The sequence below is a fragment of the Perna viridis genome, chromosome 4 (genome assembly GCF_037379345.1).
Source record: "Perna viridis isolate PV_CMFRI_1.1 ecotype Kerala chromosome 4, ASM3737934v1, whole genome shotgun sequence".
NCBI classification, from domain to species: domain Eukaryota; kingdom Metazoa; phylum Mollusca; class Bivalvia; order Mytilida; family Mytilidae; genus Perna; species Perna viridis.
The window spans coordinates 22,193,195-22,209,556 of NC_142448.1; the positions used below are offsets into that span (position 1 = coordinate 22,193,195).

General features: G+C 35.1%; 1 protein-coding gene across 1 annotated transcript in view; it reads right to left on the reverse strand.

Moving 5' to 3' along the window:
- The window catches only part of LOC148619330 (putative chitinase 10), a 50,328-nt gene extending 40,254 nt beyond the window's left edge, over positions 1 to 10,074 (reverse strand). The window contains exons 1-2 of the mRNA XM_088579094.1: positions 10,009 to 10,074; positions 8,840 to 9,004 (exon numbers count right to left, since the gene is read on the reverse strand). Of these exons, the coding sequence (XP_088435220.1) occupies positions 8,840 to 8,842 (3 nt within the window). The 5' untranslated portion in view covers positions 8,843 to 9,004; positions 10,009 to 10,074. The remainder of the gene's footprint in view (positions 1 to 8,839; positions 9,005 to 10,008) is intronic.
- Between the last annotated feature and the right edge of the window lie 6,288 nt (positions 10,075 to 16,362).

Below are 16,362 nucleotides of genomic sequence, written 5' to 3' on the forward strand. Positions count from 1 at the left end.
CGAGCCATTCTACCAGTACAGCCGATAAAGACAGTACCGGGGCATTCTACCAGTATAGCCGATCAAGACAAGACCGAGCCATTCTACCAGTATAGCCGATCAAGACAAGACCGAGCCATTCTACCAGTATAGCCGATCAAGACAAGACCGAGGCATTCTACCAGTATAGCCGATCAAGACAAGACCGAACCATTCTACCAGTATAGCCGATCAAGACAAGACCGAACCATTCTACCAGTATAGCCGATCAAGACAAGACCGAGCCATTCTACCAGTATAGCCGATCAAGACAAGACCGAACCATTCTACCAGTATAGCCGATCAAGACAAGACCGAGCCATTCTACCAGTATAGCCGATCAAGACAAGACCGAACCATTCTACCAGTATAGCCGATCAAGACAATACCGAGCCATTCTACCAGTATAGCCGATCAAGACAAGACCGAGCCATTCTACCAGTATAGCCGATAAAGACAAGACCGAGCCATTCTACCAGTACAGCCGATCAAGACAGTACCGAGCCATTCTACCAGTATAGCCGATAAAGACAAGACCGAGCCATTCTAATTATTTTTCCTATCAAAATCCTGCTGTTGTTTGTGTAAATAGGTAAAGAAAATTGTTTGAGTCAGTAAAATTACTTGACAATTCTATACAAAATCTCCTTTGCCCGACTTTTTCTTCTTCTATCGATCACAAATACATAAGAAAGTGAGGATAAGTTCTGATTTACAATGCGACGCTTAACCAAATGTACAAATAAAACTATCTGTAACAAAAATGAGCAATTATTGACGGATTAAAAAAAAAAAGAGAGAGACAATTTTAAACGGTCACAGCAGGATCAAGCTAAATACAAAACAGCTAATATAAAACAGCTAAATACAATACAATAAAACGAGAGACCTAAAATTCCAATTAAATGCTCAAGTCGTAACTTTACTCAACGAATGTACATGCACAAGAATGTCTTAAGTATACAGAATTTCAGTAACGCCCCAAAAATATCGACGAAAAGTCAAGCCAGCAAAAGCATAATAAGATAAAAAATGAACTCTTCCATCGGTTCCGTTATCGACTCCCTATGAGGCATCAACTTTGGTTTGGACCTTCTGGGGCATTCTGTGGTCCCGGACCAGTTCCCGTTTAGGACCTACTCTCAAAATCATAGAAAATAGTTACGCTTTGTCTAATGCAATGGCAAACATTTAAAAATTTTAATTAACTGGAATAATACAATAGGTCTCACTTAACACTTCCAACGTTCCCATTAGATGATAAAAAAGTCAAAGTATCGCTGTGAATCAAGGCTTTCAATATTATGATAGCAATAGTGCGATATTAATAGAAGTTTTCACAAAATTTACTTGAATAAATAATACTGAAAATCCACAGTATACTCTAATCAGTGGCGGATTAGGGGGGTGCAGAGGGCTTGTCAGTTTCATGTGCAAAATTGACAAAAAATGGCAAATAATGTCCTAGCACCCCTTTTTCTGGCACCCCTCCTCTTCAAAGAGTCTGAACCCGCCCTGTTAATGTAGTAAATTACAAATTATGGTTTTAATCTACACATTTGACTACTTTTGATCAACATACACACAGAGTATACACTTACAATGCATACAGTGCAACTTAGGCCAGTATTTATTAAAAGACTCCACTACATTATTACTTATATATATAATATTTACTGATTTAAAATGAAGTCGTAAAACTGAGTATGGATGGCTAGGGCGGGCTATGACACACCAAACAGTTTGGACACATTTACTGTCTTACCAACACAACTAACTTCAACTAACCTCAATCACCATGTATCTTCTCCCTAGTAACCAAAAATGCCAGACCACTTTATGGTCATTGGCAGTTAAAATTTACAGTGAAAACAAGTCTTTAATTACCAATAGTTGAAAGCTGATGACTTCTTAGAATGATATGTTCTTACACTGAGTTCAATTCAGTAAATAGAGCCGACGTATCTATTCGGGACTGTCACTCAAATTGTGTTATCTATGTATAAGAATATGCAATAACGGTCACAAGAAGATGTTTACAACTCTGTCTATGTTCATTATTTTGACCAGATGGCATACAACACTTTGCTTGAATTACAGCTTACAAAATTATATTTGTTATTACATGTATATGACTAAATTCATAGATAGCCCCGTGCAGGTCCGGGTGTGAAAAGAATAGGCCTGCAGTAGCGCTAGGCCTGTCGTAAAAGGTGACTAAATAGTGCTCAGAAACCTAGCGGGGGGCTAGGCGCTCTGCCCACAAAGCAACTGGGATGTGTGGAATTGGGTACCCCTGGTGTGTTACATGCTGGTACGAGACCACAATCACCTGCCCTTAGCTTTTCGTTGTTTTCGAAAATAGTTCCTATAATAATAGGGGATTTTTCAAAAATTTTTTAGAAAGACCTCCTTTCAGAATTTCTCATCCTGTTTGTGCTCAAATGGAAGAGGAATAATGAAATTATTTCAGTAGATGTGTTGAAATAAGAAATTTGACATTTAGGTTGTGATTTGGTGAGGTAAAAAAAGGTCAAGTTTGTGACATCCGGAAGCCATTTTGGATCATTTTTTAGGGTATTTGTTTATGCATATAAACTGAAAAAATAATGGTTAATTTTTTATATTTTTTATGTATAAGTTGTTGGAAGGTTCATATTGACATCCCTGAAAATCTTAATTGAATTGTGCCGGTGGAATGTTTTTAAATTATAGGAAGGCTACAAAGAAGATAGTGGGAAAATTAATTGTGGTATCGTGCCTGCTGGGGTTGTTAGGCTATAATACGGAAAACCTGACAGCAAACCATAGTGGTGCACCGTGTTGGGAAAGATGCCACGTTCATTGCACGTTAAAGAACCCTGCTGTGGTATTCGATAGGAGTAGGAACCTTTGCGCTCCGCCACAGGAGGCGAAATTGCCCGACCCTACCCATCCCTCCCTTTTATCTTGTGGCAATCCAAAGTTTTCGACCGTATTATCCTTGTGTCCCATCCCTTTTTTCTCTTCATCATCATCATTTCATGTTCATTTTATCACTCCTTTCATGTTCATCGCCTGAATATAGCTGAAATATTGTTGCTCGGTGTTAAACCCCAACAATCAATCAATCAACCAATTCATAGATATTCACATTTACTGACAAAGATTCGTTGTACAGGACTCTGACCATTCACAGGGAATATTTTGTCAAAACAATTTTTAGTAAATATCACCCGTAAATTTGACAGTTCTAAAATTGTTGGGAATTTCTCAGACCTTAGAACTGTCAAATTTGCGATGCAAATTATTGGTCGTTCCCTCCGCGGGACTCGCCCTAGACCATTCGGCCAGCTAGGCTATAGATGTCACAGCGGTACGAGTTCGAGTCCCGCGGAGGGAACTACCAAAAATTTGCATCGCAAATTTGACAGTTCTAACATCGTTGGGAATTTTTCAGACCTTTCTACACGTTTACATATATTTATTTAATATGTTGATATGAATCTCTGTAATAGAGAACATAAAGACATGAATGAATGAACAATTATAATTACTTACAATCCCAAATAAAGTATGGTGATAAATAGTTAAAACACTTTAGATCACACCAGAGGCCTCGAATTACATCAATATATTGAGCCTAAATAATGTCACGTTTTACTTGTACCTAAATGGTCAAATTTCGAGTATAAGAAATTTTAGATAAAGCAGTGAAATCATAATGTTTTGAATGCCGCCGACATTACTTTTGAAAAACAGATGGAAAAAGTTGCAAAACTTGGTTAAATCACGTGGCAGTGACAGTACACAACCATTTTGAGTTAAAAAAAACACACACACACGCACGACATATCTTGATACTATATATATTTATACATATATTTTAAAACATATTATTGATATTACTGAAAGACTTGAACTAGGTGAATATTATGCACATGTATCGCATGATGTCAGATATTTCTTGTTTTGTTCCTTGTCCGTCTTGAATCCCCCCTTTATTTATCTCTGACATTGACAATGATTCTGACTAGATGGTTGATTTAAGTTAAAGAGTAATCAAGGGAACCAAGGTTATAGCGGTAATCAAAAGAATGTAATCCAGGGACAAAGACCAGACATGGAAAACAGACATACACAACAAAGAACATAAAGTAACTAAAATCATACATACAAAGCAACAAAAGTAAATGAGCAACTCGGACACCACTAAGAACTGGGAGTATGGACCAGGTGCACCGGTAGGTTAAGCGTCCTCTACTATGTAACTTCTATGTAACTAAATGTAACATCTAGTAAAAACGAACAGTGAACTTGGATTGTTTATTGCTACTTAATCACTTATGGTCCATAGTCCAACAGAATACGCGTGAAAAAAGTTTTAAGTTCGAGTCTGACTAGTGAATTATTGTTACAGAGTAATGAAGGGAACCAAAATTATAGCGGAAATCAAAAGAATGTAATCCATGGACAAATACCAGACATGGAAAACAGACGAACACAACAAAGAACATAAAATAACCAAAATAATACGTACAAAGCAACAATAGTAAGAATGAGCAACTCTGACTGCACTAAAAACTGGGAGCATGGACCAGATGCACCGGTAGAGTAAGCTTCCTCTGCTTTTCTAGAAACAACTACTGAGCTGCTAATAAAAAGTCAAGTCCGGGGTAGACGAGAGAGGAAAAGAAAACCATTACACGTTGAACAAATCGGTTCTAATGGTTAAGATGGACACACCGTAACGATCCACGAGATCATGATGACGACCATAAAACTTCTGTAGTGATGACTTCAATCTTGTAGCAACATAACCCTGTTCAAGAGAACTAACTGTAAGAAATCTAGCGCGATACAAACAGTATGTGTAGTTACGGCAAGCTCTTGCATAACGTATGAGTTGTGACATGAAAACTCAATGTGCATGTGCTGAAGGTATATTGCCACAGATGAAAGGAAAGTTGACAACACGGAATGAAAAGTCACCACGGTTGTCGTATAGGTTAGTCGATAGTTTTCCTTTACCATTGATCTCTAAGATAGGGTCAAGATATGAGGCTGACTTTGCAGTGTCTGTAGTATCCTTTATCTCAAGTTCTTTGGGGTAGATGCGATATATAAAATACTCGAAACTAAGATTGGTTAACGATAATTCGCCATCTATATAGCCGAAACTGAGATCAGAGGATCTGGCTAAACGATGTTCATTCCTTTGGATTAGATCAGCTATAAAGTCAGCTTGAGTGAAGAAATTGGTCAGCAGGTAGAGGAGCACAATTTGTTTCCATTAGAATGTCGACTGTTTGTTGAAAAATGCATCCACCACACTGGACAAATATGTTGTCAATTCCAGTGTTTTGAAATCAGGTTAAAATTTACCTTTAAAGACATTTTGGAAATTACCCTCAATTTGTGATTAGACGTTTTGGTAATGAAAGGTTTAATTAGGTAAAAATTACCTTTAGACATTCTCGGGTTAGATATTTTTGGCTACAACCGTGGTAAGACTGGAGACCATCTTTTACAGCTGTGAGTTTAGAAGTTAAAAGTTTTGAAAGCGGTTTGGTGTTCCATTTTGTAGATCCATCTATGTAGTGTTGTTTGTATGTATTCTTGCGTAGTTTAGGAATCCAATAAATATATTTTAGATCACAATCATCGTCTTTGGTAGACAGACCGAAAGAGGATAGTCCAGCTTTGTGGTTTTCCACTACCTCTTCTTTGGAGAGTGTGGTAGCAGTATATGTCTTATTACTGCCATTTTTTTACGACTACCTCTGATAATAAACATTTAATGTAATGTGTTTTGCAGAAAAAAAACAAAGTTGTTCTGGGCTTTGTCTGCTGGCACGACAATACGACAAATATGTTTTTGCTACATCAGGGTCTTTGAAAACTGATGTAGCATTGACCTACTTAAAACTTTCATACTTTTCAAAATCAAAGACCTGACAGCCTTTACCCACTCTGACAGTGAATCAATGTCTTCTTGTTCTCGTTTTATCAATTTTCTTACATAATTATACACGGCATCCGTAAGAATTTTAAAGTTATAATTCCAATTTTTGGAGCATGGTAAAATTTTCCCATTACAAAATCAATTCTTTGTTTCATAACCGTTTTGACCATTTTCAAAGGTCAATTCGTGTTTCTTTTTAATTTCGAGTTAAATCACCTATGTCCCGAGATTTCAAAACGCCAAAAGCCAGGGATCATTACTATAACTATTATTTGTGCATTAGAAATCGGGCGTGGATCGTGAGATTTTTTTATGGATGGCCAGAAAATAGGGTTTCAGGCTATTATTTGCTCATTTGCCCAAATTTTCTAATGATATAGGCAGTTCAAACTCTCAGAACCCTCTTGAACCGCCTCTGAGAAAATGACGTAAGAAATAAAGATCATTTGTAAAAACAACAATATTATCCAGCAAGTTACTAAACTTGTACAACGGTGGATATTTTACGTAGAGACCTGAATAGGTTTATTTTAACTTAACTATAGGTACCAATAAGGATATATGCCTGTTGTCCTATGATATTTGTCTTCATCAAGCCCTCTGTATAAAAAAGTCTCCGGCATCTTAAGTTGTATGGGGATATTTCGATATTATTGATATTGGTATACGTACAAAATATGACTTTTCCGGCTAAAATTCGAGAATTTTAGATGCCAAGTTAGACAAACATACTGTGGTCAGCGTTTTTATTTGCTAAAAAAGTAAAAGCAATTGAAACGAATGAAAAAAAACGAGTAAAGAAACAAAGGATTACAAAAATCAACATACAGAGCCCTGGTTTTTAAAAATGTTTTAGGATGATTTTAGAACATGGTTAAGTCATAAGATATGTTTTCGATTGATTCGTTCTAAGATCGGACTAAATCTTAAGACGTCAATCAATATGTCTTAGGATGGTCACAAAAGTAAAAACGAGAAAGGTGTAACCTGTAAGAGGCAGAAGTTGAACATATTGATATGTTTAAAAATGATAATGCCTTTTACAGTTTTACATCAACTAAGATTTTCTTTTTTTCATAATGTAACAAAACTTTAAGTTGCGAGCTATAAACATATAATGTTGTTCTAGATACGAAATTGAAAAAGATCCTCGCTTTGTATTACCCTTGGTATTAAAAGTTAACTTCCTGTCAGAATGAATGCTTCTCAGGTCAAAGGTTAAATTCGTTTACAATGATGAGGACTTCGTCCTTTTGAAAATCTAATGGAGGCAAAATCTTCAACATCACACAAATACAAATGTGGCTACTATTTATTTGAACTACAAAGAAGAGCAATTTCCACAGCTACTCGGACGTAAAGTTTTGATTTTCAATAAAAACTCATGTTCATATTTAGGAAAAACTCGTATAAATGTTTGGCAGTCTTATTTTTTAAGCATTGCCCCTAACTTGTTCTTGATATAACAATATCATGCGCGTCTTTATTCACATGTAAACAAGCAAATGATAGAAAGATATAGATATGCATACGTGGCGTAAAAAAAACCTCTAAGCAATTACTAACAAACAATATTGGTACGTCTTTTTTTCCTTTTTTAGCTCATCTGGCCGAAGCCATGTGAGCTATTGCCATCACTTGGCGTCCATCGTCGTCGTCGTCCGTCGTCGTCCGTCGTCGTCGTTAATAATTTTTCAAAACTCTTCTCCTCTGACACTACTTAACCAATTGGAACAAAACTTTGTATGAATGTTCCTTGGGGTATCCTACATAGAACCAATGTGGGGATTTTTGATCCGTCGAAAAATATGGCCGCCGTTACTAAAAATTGAACATAGGGGTCAGACAGTATTTTTTTTTTACAGTTTTTAGCCAATATCTTGAAAATTATAATAGATATCGCTGAAATGATCCTTATAATAGTCCTACCAAAGTCTTCTTGAGTCAAAATTGTTGTACAGTTCGTTGTTAATTTATTGCCCTTGAAATACAAACTTTTTAACCAGGTGAGCGATTCAGGCTCCTGGGAGCCTCTTGTTTTTCTTCATTTCAATTTATATATTTTATTTCACATTTATGGGGAAAATATCGTAAATAATTTACTTTTACCTTACATATCAAATGATAATTCATCCTTTTTATTATCCCATGAAATTGAAGTTGAGGGATTTTTCAGTTTTGTAATTGTATTTCGTCTTTTAAAATAATTGATATAAATGTTTGTCATTTTCCGGCATTAATGAAATTTATCCCCCCCCCCATTTTCAAGTGTTAAACTATAGGTGATTTCAAAAGCATTTTCTTTTCTTTGCTAGAAAAGGGACGGAGCGTCAACGACGTCCTTCGTACATAGATCCTCTGTCGAAACATGAATGGTTATTTGATACAAATATTTATTTCAGTTGTATGCACTTGGCTGATATCACCTCTAGTGAATTTCATAAAGCACCATTAGCTCAACTCTAACCTACCTCGTTTACAACTGGTATTTAAGTTAAGTTTCATCTAGTGATTTTAGAGCACATGTAAAACCTCGAGATTATACCAGATAAGCTTAAAGTGATAGAACCAGTTTTTATTAGAATTACAAAAAAATAAAGGCTAGCAATACAACTCAGTATTTTACTTTGGCAAATGCTTTTAATTTTGAATTTTTGAATTTCAATTGAAATAGATTTATAATTGAAAGTATTTTATTGGCATGCACGACAAAAGAAGTTTAAATATGCAATTCGATATATTTAAACAAAAACTATACGCTGTTAGATGCTTTAATTAATTTTTTTTTAAGTTTCATGAAGCTAAATCGTTTTACAAGTCAAATTTGTTAAAGTATGAATTATTTGTTGATTATATTTTAGCTTTTGTAACACTTACCATGTATTGTTTGTGGTTAGAAGTACGATGTCCGTTTCACGTATTTATAGAATATAAAGGTCCGGAATATATCACCATCCCACCTCTAAAAATGGCAATATGCGTGGTAGATCAAAACGTTTGTCATCATTTTAAAATGTTGTCGGTTCGTGATTAAAACGTTGTCTATTCATGATTATGAAAATAAATAAGTAAACAAATATCTAATATGTTAGAAAAGAAGGGCACAGCTTGTACTTATACATGAATTATATTGGAATATTCAAGATAAACGTACACTTCTCTCTTCTCAGGTTTACTATAAGTGAAGTTAGAACTTATTGGAAAGAGGCCTTTTTTATGAAATTCTTGAGCTTTATCAAACGAATGCCAACTTGATGGACACAAAAGCTACAAAACAGGTGATAGATGTTGAAAGTTTGTCGTAAAGTATTTGGGGATACGGAACTACTTATCTCTTAAATTTAAACCTATTATTAATAAAGGACATTTGTCTGAGTTAAGTACTTCATGATCAGCCACCATTATGAACTTATCGACCGATAATATGTAATTACCATTATGGACTTATCGACCGGTAAAATGTAAGATGTATCACCGTTATGAAATTATCGACCGATAATATGTAATTACCATTATGGACTTATCGACCGGTAAAATGTAAGATGTATCACCATTATGAACTTATCGACCGATAAAAAGTAAGAAATGTCACCATTATGAACTTATCGACAGGTAAGATGTAATCACCATTATGAACTTATCGACAGGTATGATGTAATTACCATTATGAACTTATTGACAGAAAAGATGTAATCACCATATGCACGAATTGACCGATAAAATGTATGAAATTATCGACCGGTAAGATTTAGCCATCTCCACTCTGATTATTGACTAGTTTTAAAGTCAAATAAAAAGTCAAGTCAAGTTTTCCAACAAGACTACGCAGATAAGGTAGTTAGGTAAGTCAGGTAGGAGGACTTACTTTCCATTGGAAAAAAGTTAGTCGGCACAAAAAGCATGTAATTTCATCAAATTAGAAATTATGCAAAATGAAATGTACGAAAATACAAATACCAATCTTTTATAGAATATTTTCATGCATTAAATGAAATATCGTCTACAATTCTTTCATATACTAGTAGATATCATAATATGAGATAAACCTTCTTGTGTTGGTTAGATCAATGTTGGGTGATAAATCTGTGTTAAGTTGGTATGATGTACCATCACCGTCATTTTAAAATTATAAACCATCCTAGTATTGTAAAGATAATAACCTTTGGTCACAAAATAAGTATATTTCCTGTTGACTTCATGTTTTCAACATCATATTGTATACTGTGCTTCAGGTCCTTCCATGGTAAATATTAAGAACAAAATAAATGGGAACTTTTGTAAGTTTAATTAAAGAAAAAACATTAACATCAACATCAAGACAACAAACCAAGCGGAACGATAATATAATAAACAAATATGAGAGTTACTCTTGAAGTCGATAACTTTTTTTCATCTCAGAATCAAAGATCGTATAGTTGCATAGCTAAATTTAGATTTGGACTTATACCAGTAGCCGTTGAAACCGGTCGTAATAATAAACCAACAATTGTGTTAATCAAACCAAAGACTGTGTCCATTCAGTCATTTCTAGGTTGAAGGCGATATACAATTATTATTACATGACCTAATAACAACTTCATTGATAAAGCGTTTTCTTTATAGTTCATTAACATTTTAATCAACAAGATAATTCAACCATCTCTATGAAAGTTCGTATTCCTGAAAAAAAAAATGTTATCCAACGAACAGTCCTGTCCTAAGAAAATGCTATCGTAGGGAAAGAGAGGAATACCTGATACGCAGACTAGGTACTGCAATACCTAAGGGGCGTAATGACAACATCAAAAATATAGGAAACTTTTCAAGCTAATATATTGATTGATTGTTGGGGTTTAACGCCCGAGCAGCATTATTTCAGCTATATTCAGGTGATCAAGCAAATATAACAATAACATATGTGATGAATTTATTTGACAAAATTCCAAGAAGGATAAGGAGTCCTGGCCATCGCCACTATACTTCACCTAAGATGCATGATGTCTCAATAGGTGGTGTTCTTCCTTTCATACAAAAACCTCTTGGACTTCATCACATTCGAACTAAATTCTATTCTATCTCTCACTTTACTACACTCCCTTTACAAAACAATTCTTGAAACTCCTGTCTCCAGATCTACCTCACTCTTTAAACCAGTTTGTTCTAAAGGACAAGATGAAGAAAAACTACCATTTCTTCCACTACCATTTAAATATCAATTAATTGCGTCCTTACCCTTTGTTGACAATGTACCAACATCCTCCATCACAAAAACGTCACGAATAATTCCCCCGTATTTCGAAGACTAATCAATACCGATTATTCATATTCCTTTATAAAGGTCCCACAGTGCCGTGAACCACGCTCCATAAATCGGAATTATAACTTCAAAATTCTTATGGATGCCGTGAAGGACTATGCAAGAAAATGGATAAAACGAAAACAAAAAGACACTGACTCATTGTTAGAGTGAGTAAAGGCTATGAGGTCTTTGATTTTGAAACGTATGAAAGTTTTAAGTAGGTCAATGAGTATCAGTGCTACATCAGTTTTCAAAGACCCCGATGCAGCAAAACATTGTCTATTATACATGGCAAATACGTTGTCGTACCAGCAGACAAAGCCAAAAACAACATTGATTTTGTCTGCAAGGCGCATTACATCCAATGTTTATTATCAGAAGTAGACATAGACAATAATGGTAGTAATAAGACATATACTGCTACCACACTCCCCAAAGAAGAGAAAGTGAAAAACTGTAAATCAGTGCTATACTCTTATGGTCTCTCTACCAAAGACGATGAATGCGATATACCGTCTATGTGATGGATTCACAAACAACACAGGAATCCATACAAATAACGCTACATAGTTAGATCTGCAAATTGTACCACCAAACCTCTTTCAAAACTTTTAACTTCTATATTCACAGCTGTCGAAGAGGGACGCCAGTCCTACCACGACACTTGCTACTGCCGTAGTGGTATAAATTCAATGTGGATCCTCAAAAATTCGAAAGCTTCTGGAAAACCTCAATTCTAGATTATTTCCAGTGTACAATAGCATTAAAACCTATGATTTTTCTACTCTTCCTACAAATGTACTTGTATTCTCCATACTCAGTTAAAATCCCGTCTCAACAACATTATACATCGTTGTTACTAAAAAAAAGACGATACAGATATGTAATACTTGGAAGATGCCTCATACTTTGTAAAAAAGGATTCCAAATCATCTTCCAAATGTACCGAAGAACGATTTATGCTCCTCTATTCGTTGACCTATTCCTTCACTCTTATGAGGCTGACTGTATAGCTTATCTAATCCAAAGGAAGGAAAATTGTTTAGCATGATCCTTTGATCTTAGTTTCCGTATATTGGTGACATAATTATTATAACTAAACAATCTTATATTCGGTTGATTTTATACATTGTATCTACCCCAAAGAACTTGAGATAAAAGATAACAGACACTGTGAAGTCAGCCCCATATCTTGACATACGCCTAGACAACTATATGAAAAACTCGATTACTTTTCATTTCGTATTGTCAATTTTTCTTTCAGCTGTGGAAACATCTTTTCAGCACTTTCGTATGGAATTTTCATAGCACAACTCATACGTTATGTCAGAGCTTGCCGTAACTACGCAGGCTTTTTAACCACCCTAAAAATCCAGTTTGGCTTCTGGAATAGGGTTATGCTGCTTCTAGATTGAAGTCACCATTACAGAAGTTTTATGGTCGTCATCAAGAGAACTCGTGGATCGTTACGGTACATCCATCACCATGAGAACCGATTTGTTCAACGTGGCATAATTTTCTTTTCATCTTTCGTTTACCCCGTTCTTGACTTTTTATGAGCAGCTCAGTGGGTGTTTCTAGAAAATCTCAATTTTGAGTGGTACCGATTAGAAATTAAATTATAATGATGCTTTTTAATTTTTGACTAAGTTATGCTTTTAAAACCCTCTTTGTGATAAATAACGCTTGTTCATAAAACCCTTCGCTGTTCATGAAGCGTAAATTGCCTCAAAAATATTTTTTATTATTCCAGAGTGAATCAATGTGGTAAGAAAATATCTACCATTCACCCTTTTTAAATTACTTTTCATTATGAACTTTATAATTTTATTTATTTTAAATTAATCTTTTTTTTTCTGACATTATTTACTTTTTTGGTCACAAGCTTATTGTGTTTTGAATGGTAAAAGTGTCTCATAGATCACAGTTGGCCGCGTATGGCATTGGTTTTATTATAACTATAATTCTGTTGTAATTATACATAGACTCTACTTGCTGTAAGCCTGATATGTAACAATGTGAAAAACATATTGTTGGTGGCAGTTTTCTTTCTCCTAAATGGACTTGAAATGGATAATATCAAAGCTAATTTACTATTTAAATATAATTCTGTTTGGACTACAATAATAAACAGAAAATACTACACAAATATTTTTTACCATAGCACAAATACATGTATTCTAATTTGGGTTTTGACTTGAAAAATGTGTCGTGTATCAGGTGCACCTGGTCCATGCTCCCAGTTTTTAGTGGAGTCCGAGTTGTTCATTTTCTTTTGTTACTTTGTATGTAATATTTCAGTTACTTTATGTTCTTCGTTGTGTATGTCTGTTTTCCATGTCTAATCTTTGTCCCTGGATTACATTCTTTTGATTACCGCTATAATCTTGGTTCCCTTGATTACCCTTTATCCATTTTCGATGGGGACATACATCGCATTTAACTAAAAAAGTGTAACCACCATTTCCTCGACACAATTAGAAAGGAAAGACATAGGGCTGTTTTATGACATATATATGCCAATTTACTTTGTTGTGTCGATAGTTAAAGTTTGAAGAATCAAAAGCAAACAATGGATGGTTGCATTAAAAGCGGCAAAAATACAAGAATAGCCTCAGTTTGTTTTTGGTGACAAATTGATTCGTAAATAGGAGTTATAAGGGTACTTTCAAATAAAATTGGAGCTTATGAGTAAGGGTTTTGTACTGGGTTATCTCAGTACAGTTGCTACAATGTAATGGTATGATAGAAACATTTGCATGTACTAAGAACTCACCAAAGAGCTCGATATTCCTCTACGATTCACATTATTTCTTTCGATTTTAATCAAAGCTCCGGGTAAAAAAAGTAAAAAAACGAAAAAATAGTTTCCGTAATAAGGATCATGACCGGACTTTTCCGAATTTAGCAATGCCCCGCAGTTTGCAATACGTGTAGAACATTTAAGCAATGCTTCTAGTTTTTGCGGTTCATAAAACGTAAACTGCCCCAAAGTTGTGGTTATTTCGCACAATTTGGCCAAAAACTATACGCAATCCTTATTTAATGACAGTCCAAATATTAATGATTGATTCATAATCAAAACGCAATAATGGGGGAATTATTTGAATCTCGGAATGTGAACCAATCGACGTTAACGACGTCATAGTATCAAACCAGGTAATAGAAAATAAACCTGGTTTGTTACAAATCAAATTAAATTTTCAATATTATAATCAATATCACAACAAAAGGAACAACACTGTGACAAAAAAAACCTATGTAAACAGTGAGCAAGCTTTTTTTAGAAAGCTAGAATTGGACCAATGTTGGTAAGCTTACCATCGGTCCACTGCTCCCCATATGTCTGAAAATTCATGCATGTTCTTTGATAAGATGTAGAGGTAAGAGATCATTATTGACGTTGATTTGTTCGGCTTAATTTCTTGACAGGGCAGTACTGTATTGAAGTATTAAACTATTGACTTCACTAAACTAATTTCCTATGACAATTTAAACGATTGACTTTCAACTGTATCAAAGTTTTGATGTTTTGATAACATTCTAACAATACACCGACTTTGAATAAGCTTGAACAGTCAAATAATTATCTATGATATCTTTGTACTTACAAATAATTCTATATCAGATTACAAAACAAAACATTCTAAATCAGGAATTTATCAAACGGCGTGTCTTTATATCCACCCACTATATTGTAAATTTAAGAGGCATTTTCACCAGCTTTATCAAGTCATCAAAATCTAATCATCGCACAGCAGTTACAGTGCACTTGTAGTTAGTTCAAACGTAAAATAGTAGATAGGAAAAATCAGTATATTAAAAGCCCAACTTCGTAATTTATCAATTTCAAAATTTTGTTTTGTATATTATATTTGAGTAAATATTATACAACGTTTATCGTACTGATGTGCTCACATGTAAGATTTGCTTTTCATTATTGTTTTGTATGCTCTATTCATTTGTTGATTATTTTAGAACTAAGCTGACAAACAGTATATAATGTTCTATTGAATTATATTGAAATTGCATTGATACATGCAGAAAATTTGTCTAAAAGGCAACATGTGTTAGAAATGTATATGCCTTTGTTAAATGCACTATAAAATTACTTAGGCACAGACCATTTTCATTCTGAGGGGAGGGGCGCTGGGATTTTCAATGTTGCTACTCTCTTTGCCTCTGCCCATTAAGTTGCCACGCTCTCACTTCGGCCTCTATGGTTCGTCTCCATGTGGTTGTTGGTCTACCCCTTCTTCTTTTGACTTGCGGATTCCAGTCTAGAGAGTGTTTGGTGATGTTGCTGTCTGTGCGTCTTAAAGTGTGGCCTGCCCATCTTCATTTAAATCTCTTGATGGTATCAGTAATGAGTAATTGGTTGGTACGTACCCATAGCCCTGTGTTGGTAATTTTATCAGGCCATCTGACTTGTATAATCTGTCTGAGGCATTTGTTTACGGAGACCTGTAGGTCATTTTCGGTTTTGTTCGTCTGTTTCCATGTCTCCGATCCATACAAAAGAACTGACTTGACATTTGTCTCGTATATTCTGGGTTTTGTTTTGAGGCTGATGTTTATGCTCCTCCAGATTAGTCTTAGAGTTACAAAAGCTTGTCTGGCTTTTCCAAGTCTCGCCTTTATGTCTTCACCGACGCCCCATTCTTTGAAACGACACTGCCAAGGTAGGTGAATTTTGCTAACGTCTTCAATGGAATTACCATTGAGCATGGGTGCTGTGTTCTGTGTGTTTACTCTGAGTGACTTGGTTTTTTGGTGTTTCTCTCTAGACCAGTTGATTCGGCTGTTTCGTACAAGGCCGATGTCTTCAGTTGTATGTGGTGGAACTAGTGGGATAGAAGGCTCGCATCATCTGTAAAGTCAATGTCTTCTAGCTTTGTAGTGAGTGACCATTGGATTCCTCTAGGTGGTAACATCGATGTTTTCATCATCCAGTCTATGACTACTGAAAAGATAAGGGGTGACAGGAGACAACCTTGGCATACTCTTGCATGTACATTGAAGGATAGTGAGAGTGTGGAATTGTAGATGACTTCGCATTTGGTGTTCTAGTAGAGTCCTTGGATAATCTTCACTATTTTGGCTTAGATTCCATAGTGTCTTA